General features: G+C 39.1%; 1 protein-coding gene across 1 annotated transcript in view; it reads right to left on the bottom strand.

Annotated features, from left to right (window-relative positions):
- LOC104546825 (EH domain-binding protein 1-like) overlaps nt 1-18,157 on the bottom strand; it is a gene marked incomplete at both ends in the record, with an annotated part of 67,949 nt that extends 49,792 nt beyond the window's left edge. The window contains 2 exons of the mRNA XM_010192318.1: nt 9,030-9,083; nt 18,062-18,157. Coding sequence (XP_010190620.1) covers nt 9,030-9,083; nt 18,062-18,157 — 150 coding nt within the window. The remainder of the gene's footprint in view (nt 1-9,029; nt 9,084-18,061) is intronic.
- Between the last annotated feature and the right edge of the window lie 703 nt (nt 18,158-18,860).

The raw sequence follows: 18,860 nt of genomic DNA, 5'->3' as shown, positions 1-18,860 counted from the left end.
AATTACAACTGCTTGCACATACAATCCTATCCAGTTACTTAATGCAGAGCTACATTTTACACAATAATGGATATTTTAATTCTTTTTTGACACATATTTCCGTACCTTGAGCACATGCAATTGCAAGGTATTATCTCAAATCAACCAACATATTCAATTGGACTCCCAGATTATCTGCCTTTGAAGGTGACTTGTGTCAAAAATATTTTTCATTAAATGCATTGCTATTTTTTCCATTTTCAACACTGAATATTTTGTACAACATGGCTGCAACATACGCTGTTTCAACACCGTACAGCTACCAGGTCAAAAATGAGATTTATCCATCATAATGCTGCCCCAGACAGTGGTGTTTTACATAATGATATTCCGAACTGCATCAAGAGCAAACACATATCCATGACTGTATGTAAATGTAAAAACACACTCAGACACAAAACCAGAAAAAAAAAAAGTGGCAAGCTGAACAAGCTTAAAAGCAAATACTTTTCTATTAAAAGGCAAGTTGCTCGGCTCAGCTTACCCCTAGAGTATGATTAGAACCCCACTGTAAAACAATTACCAAGACACTCTTCTGTATTTGATGTCTGAAAGAGAAACGACCTCATGCAGACTCTGTCTCTTGTATGTGCTGGCAAGTATATTTTACTGCTGATTTTCTATGAATAAACATACACTAAGAATGGCTGAAACACACTGCTGATTTTAAATGCGCCTAATGTAGTATTAGAGGTTCGTTTCCAAAGCTGTCTGCCTTGTTTAGCAGCATCCTCCCTCCAGCTGGCAAAGAATACCACTGATAGCAACTCTGATCGGCTGCCTGGCACAGTACACTCATCTATAGGAGACACGTTCTTCTAGCAGGAAATAACCCTCCCCAAAACCTAAACAAAATGGCTCTAACAATTTAGAAAACAGTTGTACTTTACTACTGTGAATCAATAATAACCATATAAATTACATGTCATCAAACTCATTCCATCATAAATGTTGCAGCATACAGCACTTACTGAGCTTATAAAGCCAGCGTCTAATACCCAGGCTGTTCTGCCCAACGCCCAGTGGCCTCCAGACTCTGTCTTTCATTTGCGAGACTCTCTCATGTAATTGTAGCATAAATATCAGAAAATAAGATGTCTCCTTTTTTAGAAAATTTTAAACTGAAATGCTGTAATATAGTTTTCAAAACTGCCATATCATCTCCCAGATTAGATCTGATACAGATTTACTTGGTGCAGTTATTAACACAGAATTAGAAACAGCATTATTTAAAGGACAGTTTGGGCACTACATTTCATCTGGGAGATGAATATCAAATAACAAGAGAACGTTCATAAATGTTTTTAAAAAACACAGAGAAGCGTTGGATGGACTCACATTTCATACTCTATTTTACTGATTCAAGATAAATAAGGTATTAAAAGTGTAGAAAGTTAATTAGCTATTAAAAGTTCTTTCAACAATTCATCTAAAATTCTCATTTAGACAAGATTTTTGTCATCTCATGGTTCTGGTTTAATACATTATTACATACTAATGCTAAAAAGGATTAGCGATGGCCCTAACTTCAGGTGATCTGGGCGCAGTCTTGCTTTGGTCTGAAGTAAAACGTCCATTGCAGACAGCAGTACGGCATGAGTGAACACCATCTGAAGCAACTAGCAGGCTTTGCTTGGTGATATAGGGGTTGAGCAGGTCAAAATATAAAACTAATTGACAGAGCTGTTTGGAAAAGCTTACTCAGCACTTGCTCTCATGATGCCTACCTCAAACCAGGACCACTGATGCCTCCCCTCCGTCTGCCGTGCCATACAGAGGAGAAAACACCCATAAACCTCACAGTTTTTCATCAGGCCTTCCCAATGGCTTGCCCTAAATACAGGTGGTCATTTACTTGGCCTACAGCATTTGGTGCAAAATTTCTCCAGCAGAACTCACGTGTACAATCCACTTCCATTATCTTCTGTAATTTTCAGAGAAGGTCCCTAATCTGAGGGGTTTGCTTAAGTAAGTGACCTCCATAGGGTCGGTGTGGAGAGACAGGCGACTCACCCACATCCAGACACCCTAAAACAGGGTGGTTTGCTCTATGCACAAGCCTCTCTCCTGCTCCTTACCAGAGCAGAGACCCTGTCTCCGATCATTTTACTACTTTTATTTATAATTGCACAGAAATGCCATTGTGGTGCGCACAAGAAACAGCAATGTGTTACTGAAAAAACACAGCATCAGGCCCCCTAGAAAGATTTCCTACTGCGTCTCCTTCAGAGCCAGAGCAGACAATCAAGATGACAATTTCCACAAGTTTTGCTCCAAAAACCTAATCTTGGAGATTTCTCAACTAGAACAAAGTGCTAAATATTTAATATAAGCAAAAACTGAGAGTAAAACAAGTTTTCTGATTCTCTATTACATTTAAAGCAGAGTGAGATGGCTAACAAAGCAGCATTTAATTCCTAGCTATATCTAGACCAGAATACCCAGCCTAATTTACACAGACGGAGTCACAGTTCACATAATCACATACAGCAGAATATGACAGGGGAATTAAAGGACCAGGAAAGCATGTCTGAACTACAAGCTTCCTGTTCTAAATGTACTAAATGCAGACATTTAATTCGAAAAAAGGCTAACCTGGTCGGTTCTTATTTTAAATCAAAAATTTATTTCAAGCAGAAAATACAAAATGAATGATAGAGCTTTTTTGATTGCTTTTTCTTAAATAAAGCAAATAGCCAATTTAAACTTAAGCTTCCACATGCTGCAAAGATGCACTAGAAGAGATAGCCAAGATTTTGTAATAACTTCTGGTATAGCAACTGACCAGCAAACAAGGAATCATCTTATTCTGTATGCCAGTCTTTTTCGCCAGGTTCTTTCTGTAAACGGCACTGACAGCATTCAGAGTTTCAATTTACCAAGCTACGCCGGCATTTGCCTCCCAACGTTTATTTCCAGAAACAGGTAGGAAGATTTGACATCTAGACTTGGGTTTTTTTCCTGATGTAAAGCAAAACTTGCTCTTGCAAAGTTAGCACCACAGCATTGCTGTAGTAAAATATTTAAACATTCAGTACAAAAGTCTGATTTTACCAGAATTCTGGGCTAATTAGTGTCCACATTCAAATGAGCTGCTATTTCTTGAAAAGCCTCATTTGGAAAACAACATAAACAGCCGTATGGGATGCAAACTTAACTTCTTGCTAATACCTCATTTTATTGTATCACATTTAAAATTGGTCACCTTTAAGGCTAGAAACAAATTCATTTCTACATCTCATCCACCTCCCCTCTCTTTCCCATTACTTTCACATTATTTATAATCTTTATTTGTGTTGTCATGCCTAAAAGTAAGAGATGGACATTTTAGGAGAGAGAAATTCTCTCTCCAAACCTGTGAGTGATATAACATGCTTTAGGGCATCTAAACTGAAAAATCATCACAGAATCATTTGGTTGAAAAAGACCTTTAAGATCAACAAGTCCAACCATAACCTGTCCACTACTAAACTACTAAATTTAAGCACCTCATCTATATGTCTTTTAAATGCCTCCAGGGATGGTCACTTCACCATTTCCCTGGGCAGCCCGTTCCAGTGCCTGATAACCCTTTCAGTGAAGACCTTTTTCCTAATATCTAATCTAAACCTCCCCTAGTGCAACTTGCAACTTTCCTCTCATCCTATCACTAGCTACGAGGGAGAAGAGATCTACCCCCACCTCACTACACCCTCCTTTCAGGTAGTTGTAGAGAGGGGTAAGGTCTCCCCTCAGCCTCCTCTTCTCCAGGCTAAACACCACCAGCTCCCTCAGCCACTCCTCATAAGACTTCTGCTCCAGACCCCTCAAAGCAATCATGATACAGAACTTCTGGGAGGGGGAAAAACCACCACAAAACAATGCACTTGTACCAACAAAATGAAACTAGGTTACGTGAAATGTTCTGTAACCTTTTCTAACATTTCTTTTATTTAAAGGCTTTGCTCACACTTGAGTGGAGGCCGGTTCAGAACTCTTTTTTGGGTTACGATTCCTGAAGCTATGCAAGAGCAATAGATAAAAGGAAAAGATAGGTCTCGTTTTTCAGCTTAAACATGTTATTCTTTATAAATGTTTGCTGTAGACTAGCTCCAACAGCAAACTCTGAAATCCTTTTTTCTCAGTTCAGTAGCTTTCATTGGACATATTTTCCTGGAGAAGCCACTTAGAATACCTGTATTGGTTAAGGTATAAAGAAATGACTGGAAGCATCGATGTGTCTCACAGAAGGATGTACATTTGACATCTTATATAAATCACTGTCAAACTTGAAAGGTTGGCATGGTTTTCTTCACCATTCATTACCTTAATATTCAAAAAGGCACTATTAGAAAACAGTGGTCTAAAAAGAGACATCAAAACATTTTGGAAGACTCTCTAGAAAGGAGAGACACAGAAGCAAGTTCAGTTTCCAAGATCTCAATACAAGAACTGCCTGGAAATTCAGGGCAATGCTTCACCAGGCAGGTGATGATGTGAAGGGAGAGCTGGGCACTGCTGGCCCCTGAAAGCAATGGGCAGCAGGAGCAGAGCAGGATGCTGAAACACTCACTCATAAATGAATCCTTAGAAAGAGAGTGCTAATGATCTGCTAATGCAATCAAGGGAAATGAAATCCCATGTGTAACCACTATCACATTATTGTGGTTGATTAGTCAGAAGTGAGAAGAAAGGAGGGAGCCTCCAGCGTCACAGAAAGAAGAATCTGTTCCCCATAGCTGTAATTAGTAAGACAAGAAAAAGCAGCCTTCAACGGTACCCACAGAGATATAGGCCAGGACAATTCCCAACAGCAAGGCCAATGGAGCATTGGAACAGACTGTCTGGAGACACTGCAGGGACCCCATCTTAAAAAGTTTTTAAAAATAGTTTAGGCAAGTGTTTGCCTGGAATGATGGTGCCTTTAGGCCAAAGGACAGCCTAGATGAATCCAGGAGCAAAGCTTCAAGAACAGGTGGGGCATTCTTCTCTATTACCCTGCCAAATATAGGAGGTCTGGGATGTCTTCTTCTGTAGTCAGCAAAGACCAAGTTCTAATAGGCCCACAACATAAAGAGGAATATGGTTAGTATCAGGGATACAGCCATGATTGCCAATGGCTCGATTACATCCATGCTACTTGAAAGGGCTCACACACCACAACCCTGGGCCCTCTGAATAAGCTATATACAAAGGTGAAACATAAGGCATAGGAGGGAAGATGGAGAAGCCTACAATGAACCGTGGAATATACTAGTACACCATTTATTAGCTATCACAGATACAAACCTGAGCAGAGAAAAATTCTACAAAAAGCAGCAAAAGTTGTTTCATAGACCAAATCTTTACCCTCTGAAAACATTCCATGTATTTTTCAACTTCATTAAAGAATATAGGAGGTAGTTGTTTAGAAAGCCATCAGCAAACAGGCAAATGTGATCGTCTGTCCTCAATGGATGTTCTTATGTGCCTCAGCACGGGTCAATTAACTTCAAAGAATTTTACCACTAAAATACAAAGATGTATTTAGAAACATGCACTGTTCTTTTACTTAAATGGGAGAGCATGGAAATCCCATGGAAAGGTTGACCTGCAGATATTGATGCTGTTTGTGAGAGTTTTCCCTGGTATCTACAGTCTCTGTTGCCACGTGGAAGCTCTTTCTTGAGCACTGGTACACCAGAAACTCCAGGAAAGCAATTAATGAGAGAAATGGGAAGTTAATGCTGAAAAAATTAACACTGGAAATTAGAGCTCAGGCAGGGAAAGGAACCAAGTGTGGAAAGAGTACATGATCAAATTATCCTCCAGATTAATGTGAGAGAAAAATAACTTACTAGAGGAAGTGGCTCATATTTTCAAATGGAAGGTGACTAGTCCTTGTTCTCTGAACTGAATAGGCAAGACTAACTAATGCAAATCCATAAGGGTTTGAAAGCCTATTACCTCTCCACAGATGGGTAAGTCTTATTCTTAGCTATGAATTTCTTGCTCTCCAGCTTGCAACAGTCAATCTGAAGATCTGATATGATTATTCAGAACAACAAAAACAAGACAATTCAAAGAACTGCCTCATGAAGAAAAGACAGAAAACCAAATACATAGAGTCTGATTAAATAAAGGTGAAATTAGAAATAAGAAAGTTAGCAGTAAATATGCAAAGAACACAGCTATGAATGAGATATACATAGAAGAGGCTGAAAGAATTAGTACTGACATTTAATTATTAAGAAACCATTTACTAGAATGCAAATACAGAGTGACTAAAACATTAAAAGTACGGTTCAAAAAAATCTTGCAATTTGATGTATCACAAAGTACATGTATTTGCAGAATTAAGAAAAAAAAAACCCACCCCCAAAAAAACAAAAAAGCCAAGCACACACACACACAAACCGCAAACAAACAAACCAACAAATATACTCCCAAGAAACAAATATCTTGCTTAATTTTCATTTACAGTATGGTCATCTTGCACAAGTCACCCCACCGCTACTTAGAATTTCACCTGAAAGTCCTGAATAATCTTGTTTGGAGTTTGGTATCATCTGCCAACAGAGGCCTCAACCTTCAGCAGAGCATCTTTGTTAGCTGGTCCTTGCTCAGCCATACAGAAGCATTACAAAATTATTTGAGACTTATTTTTAATAATAATTGTAAAAAGCTTAAAAGAAATGTTTTAAGCAGAATTCAGAATGCTTTGTAATGAAAGAATGTCCATTAACTTTTCATGCTTCAGTATTTTGCGTTCTGAGTGCTGCAAACCAAGGAGAAAAGGAACCCTCGCAGCCCCTGAGGGCAGAGAACATACTTGGACAAAAAGGAAAATCCCGCACAGGACTGTAAATGTCGCTGCACTTGTGACATATGTGTCAAGTTCAAGCACAAACACGTTCCTTTAAAAGCAGGAAGACCACATGTTAAACCTGAAAGGGTAAATGTCAACAATTTAAGGAGAGGAGATCAACCTTCTGTCTCGCCAGCTCCCAGATTTTGATGAAGCAGGTGTTTTGTGCTCTGAAGTGTCAGCCAGCCATTGGGATCATCTGTGTTTTGCTCGAACAGATGAACATATTATCATCCGCCACTAAGTGGAGCTATTACTCTTGGAAAAGAGTTTCTCAATATTTTCAAGCATACTCACAGACCATATTTTTTGGCAGTATCTGCAGTTTTCAGTAGTGTTTCATCCAAAAAAAAAAAAAAGCTTTTAGCTCTCTAATTGTTGCAATAAAACTATTTATAAAATTTATTATTCTGAGGATAATATTTACATATTCTCTAAGTGAAGGATAATTATCTACATACCAATTCTCGTGGGATTAACTAATGGCATAACTAAGGTCGCAAAGAATAAGTTTGCACGTAACAAAAGATTGCTCCATCTCCAATATATGCTGGAACCATTTCCATCTGTTTTGGGGCATAGCAACTGAAGCAACCTCCCATGCTGCAAGCATTACTGCAGCTCAGAGAAGATTTGAGACAGAGGAAGAACAGCATGCAGCAGCTGTACTACGGCCACCTCTATATATCATACGATGACATGTGGAAAAAAACAATGTGTTATAAAGCAGGACATGAAGTTTTTACACACCCACTATAAACTTCTGAAAAAAATCTGCTGCAGCGTCACAGGAAACCCAACTATGCCCAAAGGGGCTGGCTGAGAAATACACTGACATTGTTTTATCCTGAGTAACTTGCACAGTGACAATTGGTGATGGAGACTTCCCTGATTAAAATAAACTAAATGAGAAAGAAAAGAAAACTTCAGGAAACAGTAACTAAACTGTGTTTTGTGTTCATAAGCCTCATAAACAAGAAGAGAAACTTGACATTTAAAAACAAAAGTAGAAATTAAGCCCTTTGCTTTCAGCCCTTTTAAATGTTCAGACACTGGCAATCAGAATAAACCTTAGCTTTGGACAGCCAAATCACGTCTGATAACAAGCAAAAGCAGCTAAGCAAAAAAGGGCAACATGCAAATTTCATTGCTTTCCCATACTTCAGTGCTCTGTGGCAGTACTATGACCCAGTAGATGAGCAATATTGTTGTTACTATTTAAAAGCAACATAAATAAAAATTAAATCATGTTCTTGAGAAGCAGTCCAGAATGAAACTATAGTAATGAGAAATAAAGACGCTATCTTGATGCCATAGTCCTTTTAAACATATTTTTAAAAAATTTCCTACTCAGGGAAACTCCAGGTAGAGTGGCACCCCAATTTTGAGCTCAGGCAGTCTCAGAGCAGAAGCTGCAGCCCAACACAGAGAAAAGAAAGGAAATAAGTACTTTACAAAGCACTTGCTCTATGCAATGTTAAGCCCTGCTGTTTGGGAAAGCCTGTTGTTTGTACAGCCCTCAGGAGCTCAGCTCTGGGAAGTTCTAGGAGCTCCTGGCTCCTCCGAGACAGAGATTCACAGGAGCTGCCTTTTGGTTTTTCACTGGGTGCACAAGACAGCTCTCCCACACGGAGAGTGAGACTGGGATCCCAGGGGGCACGTCATGGCTCTTGCTCTTCACTTAGGTGACCATGGCTGGTCCCACCTCTCCACCCTGCCTCAATTTCCTCACCTACAAAGCTGTGCTCTTCACTAAAGAGCGGCATTTGAAACCAGTAAGGCCGCACTGCTGTTGGGATGTACAGATGTCATAACCCAGCTCTGACTTGTTCACTCCCCTGCTCATAGAAAAATAATGTGTCATAACCCATACAACAATGAGTCATAACCCAGCTCTGACTTGTTTACTCCATTGCTCATAGCAAAATAATGCAAGGAAGACTGATGCTTACAGGGAAGGAATTTAAGCAGTGTAGTATAGTACTCCCCTCTCCTGTATTTTAATTGTAACATAACAAGTATTTTAATAAGTGATCATTACTACAGAGCAAGGCTTTACTGTTGCTCAAATTCTACTCAAGTCTTATTCAGCATTTGGATACCCTTCAGTCTTTTAAATGATTAAGTCTTACATGTATAAGAAAAACATAACATTCCAGCTTACATTCTCTATGACAAACGTCCATTCTTTGTCTTCAAACTCTTCAGCGTGGGGATCCTACAAAAACAAATCAGAGAACTTAAGTCTAAAAATAATCCATGGTGCAAGAAATTGTAACTCTGCCAAGATTTTCATATACTCATAGAAATATTTTTACACACTGAAGATGACAGAGGGAAATATTTTAGTTAGGATGTAGGCTTCAATGGATGTCAATAAGATGAAGAGCAACTTAGGATAAAACTGCTAGTGAGCATTTAATAGATTCCTACAGATATAAACATGAGGTTGATTCTAATAAAGGTCTGATTCTAATTCCTTTCACATAGAAAAATAAAGAAGATAAATCTCTCTTTAATTCATAAGTTCCACCTGCCAAATAAGCGTAACAAATCTACCCCCCGCAGAGAACAGTGGAGGAAGCCACTGCTCCCACCTGGCAGTAGAAGACATACACCTACAGCAGGCATCATCCCAACCTCCTAACACCCAGGCTCCATCAGCATGATCAGAGATCCAGAGTCACACAGCACAGGGCCTTCAGCACAGGGCCTCATCTCACTGAAAATTTCTTGAATACCTATCCTTACTTCACAACATTTCTATTGCATCACATGTGAGGTTCAGAAAACATTTTCACCAACAGGAAGATAAACAACAATGAAGTTTGTTTCCAATTTAATGAGCTTTCAGTCTACTGTTGTCTGACTTTAAGATGATGGTGGAGACATTAATTCATCCCCTTCATGCCTTTATCAAGGACCCTACTTAAAAAAAAATAAAATCATTAATTTATCATCCAATCCTAGTTCTGAACAACTGTAACAAAATAACTTCTACTCCTTCTGCAAGACATCTCATACTAAGAGAATGTGGCTTTAGGCTTTCTTCTGACATGAAGCCTCAATTTTGTCCTATCATTTCTAGTTATAGGAAACCACCCAATTACTACTTTGTGCCTGACACTTGCATGCTGTAGACACTTGCATATAGACGTCACTTCCCCATGATCAGCATTCGTCTTCATCACTAGCTATATATTTAACAGCTACAACCACAGGTGTCATATACAATATGCACTTTAATATGCACTACTCCAACAATGGGCTGTAGTTTCAATGAAAAAATATAAGATGTTACTAGAAACTTATGTCAAAACTGATGATTAATTTTGATATACAAATAATTATTTTTTTGATTATTATTTTTTTAAACTCAGAGTAATTTAAATACTGCAAAGAGGGTAAACACATATTGCACTGTTACCCAGAAGGGCAAGTAGATACATACAACATTCTACTCAGGTATCTCCGTGTTCCAATTAATGTACTTGCAAATATCAGATTATGTAATTATATATCCATCACATTAATCAGGTTTGTGGAATTCTGCATTATGTAAATAAAGTACACAATAACTGCCAGTTTGCTGTATCCTATATAAATTCTAAAGATATAATTTTCTGTAATCCAGCTATTAAATACTTATCATTTTCAAGAGTTAACTTGGGATAATTACCTTTTTGTTTAATTGCTTCCTTTGATACAGCATAAAATGACATAATGAGATTTAATGGGATCATTAATCACTTTATGTTTTAATAAGCTACTCCATAATAAGTGATTAAACTCTTAAATATTTCATCCTGCTCAATTTTTTTTCATATCTCTCCCAAAAGCTATTAATGTAAGCTTGCAAGACTCTGTAAAACTGCTTGCAAGGTAAGGGCCCTGCATTTTATCCCATGTAACAAACAAAACAAACATTATTTTGTTCATGCAAGGCTATAGTTTATAAAGAAAAACAAAGCTCCTCTATCAATAGCAATAAAGCTCTGCTGAGCATTTCTGATAATTTGATAGAGCAAAATAACACTGTATAATGAAATGACTTGGTAATAGTCAACATTTTAGCATGCACTTCAAAGCAAGTTATGAACACCTTTGAACAATAAACATGAGTGTATTACCCCCAAACTCCCCACCAACTACCCAGAATGAAAAATTAAAAGCGTCAAGAATTTCTCTAATGAACAGCCTTACCAAAAGTTTGGAGAGTATGAAATATGCTAAGATATGGACACTTCATATATGTGTAAGATTTTTCAGATTTAAAAAGAAATCCAGATAATAATTTTTTTAAAGTCCCATTTCTTGTTAGTTTAAAAATGTCTCTAAGGACAGAAAACCCCAGGTAAGTTTATACACATAAGTCTCAGCTTTTCCTTGCAACAGACACATAAGCGGCTTCACTTTTCTCACTAAAACCTGTTTATTAGAAGCCCAGGGAGCAGCCCGTATAGTCCTGTTTCTAGCTAACTTCCAACTTTATTACATGGTCAGTATTAATAGATACTTGGATGATCATAGTTACAGCACAGTTTCTCTTGTAACCACCATTTCACCCTTTGGGCTAATATTTCTATGTGCTCTCCATAAAAAGTGATGTTTCTATAAATCTGGCTAATCTTGCAGCTTATTTTGGATTTGAAGAGGGTAAATACCAGTAAGAAAACATAACATATGCTTCCCTCACTGGCTAACTCATATTCTTCATTAATTTCCCACATAAAACTCACGCAATTAATTTAGCAAACTATTACTTAATGACCATACAGCTGACTACTCTTTAGGAAAAAAAAATAACATTGCAAAGATGAATAACCCTAGGAGTAACAGTTATGGCAGCCTTTGAAATTTTCACTGTATGAAAGCCCTCCCTGAAAACACAGCACACAAAACCTCATGTCACCTGCAGGCAGATACAAATAATCACTGAAAATGCACAGCTGGAAACACCTAAAGATAAGAGTTAGACCTCTTTCCCATCCTCCTTCCTGAAAGCAAATGATAATGAAAATTACCTTAAAAGCTCAAGGAACAAAATGACTTCAGTATTTTTCTCAGCCTGAAACTGCTTCATACCTCACTGTAACACAAGGAGTTAGCAAGAGCCGTTGTTTTGATAATGCTCATTTTCTTTACCAACATACCACAGATGCAGAACTACAGTCTATCCAACATTTAGTATGGTTTTACCTTGAATTGAAAACTCTTGAGTATCTGGGCAAATTGATGGAATGGCTTGTTGTTCCTTCTTATTTTATTGTGTAAAAAAGAAGCTTCATAATATCAAGAGATAGGCCCCAATTTCCTGTTTCTCTTTCCATATGCATTTATTTCTCAGCATGAGACTCCTTTTCAGTATCTTCAACTAAGCTTTAGAGTCTTCTTTTTTTCCCTACCCATTTTTTTTTCTGGTAAGATTACTTTAGTGTTCAGAAGTAATGCTTAGGTGAGAAGCCAACAGCAGGGAATTGTGCAAACAACAGGACATCATCTTATGGTTCTCCTACAGTGAGACCCTCAGATAATAATTTCTTCATCTCTCTTCTCATTCATAAACCAACTACCCAAAATCAGACAACTCTGCTGGACTCGGGCAAAGGAAGTGCAACAAGGAACGTGTCTGTCACGTATTTCTGTTCTTTGTTGATCCATCCATCATCATCCCTCTCCTCAGGGAGCTTTGTTAAGGCTCCTTTCTATGGACCCTTTCTCCAGTAAGTTGAGTTATCTTTAGAGTTATTTCTGCATCTCTCCTAAAAGGAGTGAAAGATGTCAGCAAACAAGGCACTGCTCCTACTGATCAGCAGCCAGAGCGGATGGGGAAGATCTTCAGACTGTTAGTCCCTTCCTTCCCCGTGCCTCCTCCCTAAGCTTTCCTGGCTTTTGAAGCTTGTCTTTCAATTAGATTACTTCATACCAGCCTTAATCTTTAGTCTTTCTTCTTGGGGAATAACTACTTAAGGACTGTCACATTGAATCAGATCAAACAATGACAGGGTTTGTGATCTTCTACCACTGACCTATAGCAGATGCTCTGGGTACTCCAGCATCTGTCCTCAGCTTTTCTACTTGGCTGTCTGAAGCTGCAGAAGACTCAAAATTTGACCCAATTCTTGTTGCTTTCAATGCTGCTTACAGAAGTCTGATTAGTCTAGAAAGCCACATAGAAATCTGGTCAGCAAAAGCAGGGAGCTCTGAGCAGACTGGCAGAACTGTCCCTATACATCACCACCCCAAGCTTATGACATTTCATACTTTGATGTAAAGCCTTTGAGCTAGAAAGGCAACAATGATTGACTTTTTTTTTTGTAAAATATTTTTTACAGTTAGTCCCCATACTAATCCTGGATATTTTATTTTTTAGCATGCTAATGTTCTCACTTCCCTGCGCATATTTTATATATGACACACAACATCTTGCCTTGGCTGCAGGGCTGGTTTTTCCTCCTATGGAATACTTTCCATAGTGTCCAGTCAAGCCACTGGTCTCTCCTAAACTGAAACAAATAAGTTTTGAAACTGGATTTACTCTTTGCTTCTGGGAAATGGCTTTAGCAAAGGATTTTGGTTTGAGGGGTTTTTTTCCCCTTCCCTGGCACAATGCTTGGCTCTGCTGTAGTGTTCCTGCTGGTGCAAGGCCAGCTACTGCACTATAATCAAAGCATACGATTGACTTGGGCTTTCAAGAAAGATTATATGGGATATATTCCAAGAGATATGTGGGGATGGGAATATTTTCAACAATATAAGTCTCCTTTTATAATCTATTTTATTTTTGTTTTACTAATAACTTTGTGTGCTTGAAAGTTATGACTTTAAAAATGTCTTCTTCAAACTTTGGAATGAAGAGCTGGTAATCTTTCCTGTTGTTGCAACAGTACATCAGTGTGATAAACCAAATATATTACTGACAAAACAAGTGGTTTTTGTAATCCAATGAACCAAAGTTCATGCTTAGTCCAGAAGAACAAACATTTTTGCTTGGGAATTTCACTTTGCTTTTAAGCCAGAGAATAATGACCTTGCAATTTAAGTCCCCACAGTACAACTGATATTCACTTAGCACTGGGCTTGCTTGGCAGTGAATATTTTTCATTTAAAATCTCTCTTAGTTGACACAGGTATGTGTTTGTACATAAAACTACAGAAAATTATATAAGCTTTCAATATGATGGTTAAACCTTGCTAATGCAGGGACTCTAAAAGTGAACTTCTGGAGTGCAACCATGGAAACAATGAAAAATGGGAATTCAGCTATCTTTTCTGGCATTTGTGGATCTTTCCATGAAAGCGCAATCACAGAATCACAGAACGTTAGGGATTGGAAGGGACCTCAAAAGATCATCCAGTCCAATCCCCCTGCCAGAGCAGGAACACCTAGATGAGGTTACACAGGAAGGCGTCCAGGCGGGTTTTGAGTGTCTCCAGAGAAGGAGACTCCACAACCTCTCTGGGCAGCCTGTTCCAGTGCTCTGTCACCCTCACTGAGAAGAAGTTTCTTCTCAAATTTCAGTGGAACCTCCTGTGTTCCAGCTTGTGCCCATTACCCCTTGTCTTATCATTGTTTGTCACCGAGAAGAGCCTGGCTCCATCCTCGTGACACTCACCCTTTATATATTTATAAACATCAATGAGGTCTCCCCTCAGTCTCCTCTTCTGCAAACTAAAGAGACCCAGCTACCTCAGCCTTTCCACATAAGGGAGATGCTCCACTCCCTTAATCATCTTTGTAGCCCTACGCTGGACTCTCTCCAGCAGTTCCCTGTCCTTCTTGAACTGAGGGGCCCAGAACTGGACGCAATATTCCAGATGCGGTCTCACCAGGGCAGAGTAGAGGGGGAGGAGAACCTCTCTCGACCTACTAACCACCCCCCTCCTGATACACCCCAGGATGCCATTTGCCTTCTTCATTTGCGTCATGGATTTAAAATGCACAATAGGCTTATTGTATTGCAATGTTTCTTCCTCCCTATTATGGTTGAGAAACCCAGGGCATAACCAAACATCAGTGTAGAGAACGGCAAAGGAAGAAGTTAAACTTTCAGATGGAACTTTATATGTAATCAGCACTTCAGCTAGCGCTAGTCAAGGGAGGCTGGGTCAATACACCCATTTGATGGTTTTCCTTATGTGACGTCAGAGCATCATGAAACTTTACCAACAGCCCAGATTTATGAGAAATTAAACAAAGTTTTTATTTATTTGTACTGTAAGTTTTATGAATGAAGGTTATACTTCAATACTTAGCTCTGCTTACCTAAGAATTACAGATACATTGTCGGAAACAAGCTAACCTCCAAAATAGGGATGTGCAGCTAATGCAAAATATCTCATCTGTTGAGTGATCACAGACACTTCGCTAGCCACCTCTCAAGTGTCCATGGGTGACTACTGGAGAGGATATGCTTGACATTCTCATCAGCACTTGAAACCTCAGCTTACCTCCTAATCCTACCAGCAAGGCCTTTCAACAGCCACTTATGAATGCACAGCCACTACTGTGTGAATCATTTCTCAAAACACGTAGCTGTCTATTCTGAAGCCACTCTTTTCCTTTCCTGCACTTGTACTTCAAAGAGCACCACTGCATTAATTTGTTATCTGTGATTGTTGCAAAGCACTGTTGGAGCGACCTGCTCCCATCAGTGGGCTCTGACAGTGTGGATGTGGAGCCAGCAGCTTCCCTCAGCTTCTTGGGTTGTGATGAAAGAGGACAACCACTGTTTGTTAAATACAGCCATGCTAAGTGTACTTACTTCAAAGTGCCACACAGTCCAGCAGACACCCTCCTTCACAGGGGAGTAGATCCTAAAGGGATTTTCACAGAAGTGCAAGATGAGCAGTCTCTTTTTCTGAGCTGTACTGCTTTCAGTGTTTTCACCTCCCTCCTTCCAGAGGAAGGAACAATATAAATCCCTGACTTGCAAGTCAGCTCCCAGAAAGGCTGCTGCAGTGTGCTATTACATACTTCCCTTCCCGCTGCTCTAGTGCTGACCAGCCAATGCATCAGCTTTACAAAAAGTGGCTAGTTGTTTTTGCCTGTCTTTGCCCAGAACGTACCAGCTAGAGAAATGCCAGCTCTCCGGGTGTTAGGACATATCCCACACTGCAGCTGAAGTGCCACTGTTGCACTGCACCAAAAGAGCCACCAGAGGACTGAGCACAGCATAAACTGTGCAAACACCATATTCTGCCTGCAATCACATATCACTTTCAGCTCATTCATCCAGGCAGGCTGCTGGTCCCACACAAATGCAGTGCTTCTAGTGCATTACCCAGCTTCCTCAAAAACCACTGCTCTGTACCACACCTGCATATCCTTACTGAGAAAAAAGTGGGTTTGGCCACTTACAGGCACTCTTGTTGGAGGATTAATTAGAGCAGATTTACATAAAAGCTGCCTAACCATATGATGCTTTTTGCTTGATCTCCATATTTTGATTATAAAAGCCTGGGCTTGTTCCCCCAGACATCACTGTGTACTGTTCCCAGAAGGCACAGCCGCTGGCATTATTCACACTCATTCCTCTCTGCAGCGGGCAGGCTCATTTTTTCAGGAGAGGAGGAGGCAGTCCAGTGAACAGACCTGCCTTCAGAGTCCAAGTGCTGGGTAAAATTAAGGCTGTAGTAATATCTAACACCATCTCCAGAGGGCCTTCTCTCCCCTCACTATCTGGTTCTAGGCCTCGCTCTCACTTTCAGTGGCACAATTACAAGTTTGTTGAGCCGTACTACAAAACACAGCCCCAAAGTACTCTAGGTAGGAATAAAAAGGTAGCGTGGGATGAGAGACAAGCTGGGAGACAACTTACTCCAAAGCCACAGCATCACAGAGCTGCACCCAAAAGAAACTTAGTTTCTCATTCTTCATGTAACATGTTATTGAATACACAATCAAGAATTGTGTACATTTCTGCTTCACTTTATTAAGTAACATCTAATGCATTACATAACCATATTCATATTATACAGACACGCAGCGTAGTCACACAATGGTGTTAAACTCCTTAATCCAAGTAGAGGCCCTTGAAGCAGGCAAAGGCAAACAATTTTTGCTAGCAAACTTTTGAACCTCAGCTGAAGACCATGTGTTTGCTAAGAAGGGAGACAAATTTATGATAGTTTGCATCACTGGCAACCTGGGAAGTTTCTGTTCATAGGTGATCCCAAGGAAAAAAAGGGAAAAAAAATAAAAAAAATAATGAAGAGAAACCTCCCTTTTAGGCTTAATGAACCAAGTAATAAATTCACATTCTAAGGCTAACCAGAAGACACTTCTAAGCAGTTATTCAGGTAAGTCCCCAAGACAAAGAAATATAAATATTACTAATTAGAAAAAAGTATGTTACTGTTGCCCTAAGCTGTAAAGGGAGCAATTATAAATAAGAACAACCAGAATGTAGCTGGAGACACCAGAGTAAAGAAGAAAAAATTGAACGAAAATCCCAGAAATCTTCAGCCTCCTGGGCAGCCTCCTACACTATCACACACGCAAAGCTGCATTGTTTATCTTCATGCAGAAAGCCCAATGATATCTGGGAAGTTCAGCATAAACATCAATTTTTCTTCCTGCTTTACAGCCACACAAAATAGGCTTCTTTTTTAATAGAACAAATGCAGTTCCTAAAAGAAAATCCCCCATAAAATCTTATCATTCTCTGTACTACTCAAATACTCCACATCCACTCCTACGACTGCAGTCACATAAGTACTGTGATGTTTGTGTGACATACTAAATGCTGTGAAATTCAAAGCTGAATTCTGGCTTATAGTTAATAGCATAAGAAACAGGGTCACTGCACTGCAACTGAACAAGGAAGTCTAGAAATGGCTGTGTTTTGACAACTTCTGGCTTACAGTATTTAAAGAAAACCAACCAGACTGTAATCTGTGCCAAGCCCTTACGCATGTACTACATGCGCAGTTACACATGTACTAAATTCTATGCCAATGACTCGCCATAATCAGCTCAATGGGATATTTCAGTGTGTTAACTAAACTCCAAAAGCAAGCTTTGGCGGGAACAGACCATCCTTCCCTCTCGGATTTAAGCTGGGACATAAGATTGCACATGTAACAACTTAAACCCAGAGAGATTAGGCCTTGTGATTACAATCTGACTTTTCCAAACATAATTTTTCATATGCTGCTTATGAAAAAGGAAAGATTATACTTTAAAAACCATACCTTAAAAAGCGTCACGGTAATTTCAACGTTTTCAGGAACAGGCCACACCACAACCCCGCGGTATGGGTTCTTGATTCCAGGCTGCCAGCTATGAGCCTAAAGGAAGAAAAGGAACCGTTGTCTTAGAGCCGTTATAAAAATGCTGACACCTCCCACGGGACCCAGTGCGTGTAGGCAGAAATAACATATCACTGACACCAAAAAGGCTGCATTCTTACACCCATAACTCTACTGAACGCTGTAAAGGGCATCATTAAGAATGAAAGTAAGGAAACTCGGACCACTAGCAGACATTTTTTTTCCTACTGAACTAAAGCTGTTCCTCACAAGGTCCTAAACTCTAGGTTTTTTTAAGTATATAGCACAGGTCAGGACACTCTGAGTCTTGCAAAAATCAAGGTCGTGAGGCCAGACCTTCTGTAGCAAGTTGAGCTTTATTTTGTTTTTATCCAGATGAGGAAATACTTCTATCTAAAGAATACTTGAGTACAGCACATAATGCAGGCTTTACCATGTTTAGACCTAAATAGAGCAAAAAGACATTTTAATTAAAAAAAAAAAAAACCACACAAAACTATTATTTATAATACAGATTAAATGCTACTAAAACATTTATATTATCAAGAATTAATATGTTGGGATACCTACACCTAGAAAAAATAATGATAAAATCACACTGAAATAGACTGAGAACTTGAGTACCTTTGAGTATCAGTTTGGATTAATGTATGGTCTCTATTTACATTTGAATAACTAGTCCTCAAAAACAGAGTAAGTATGCTTTTTTTCAAGCTCAACT

This window comes from Mesitornis unicolor, unplaced genomic scaffold, assembly GCF_000695765.1.
Source record: "Mesitornis unicolor isolate BGI_N332 unplaced genomic scaffold, ASM69576v1 scaffold9099, whole genome shotgun sequence".
Classification (NCBI taxonomy): Eukaryota; Metazoa; Chordata; class Aves; order Mesitornithiformes; family Mesitornithidae; genus Mesitornis; species Mesitornis unicolor.
The sequence above is the reverse complement of the archived record's forward strand: the minus strand, read 5'-3'. Positions and strand labels throughout refer to the sequence as shown.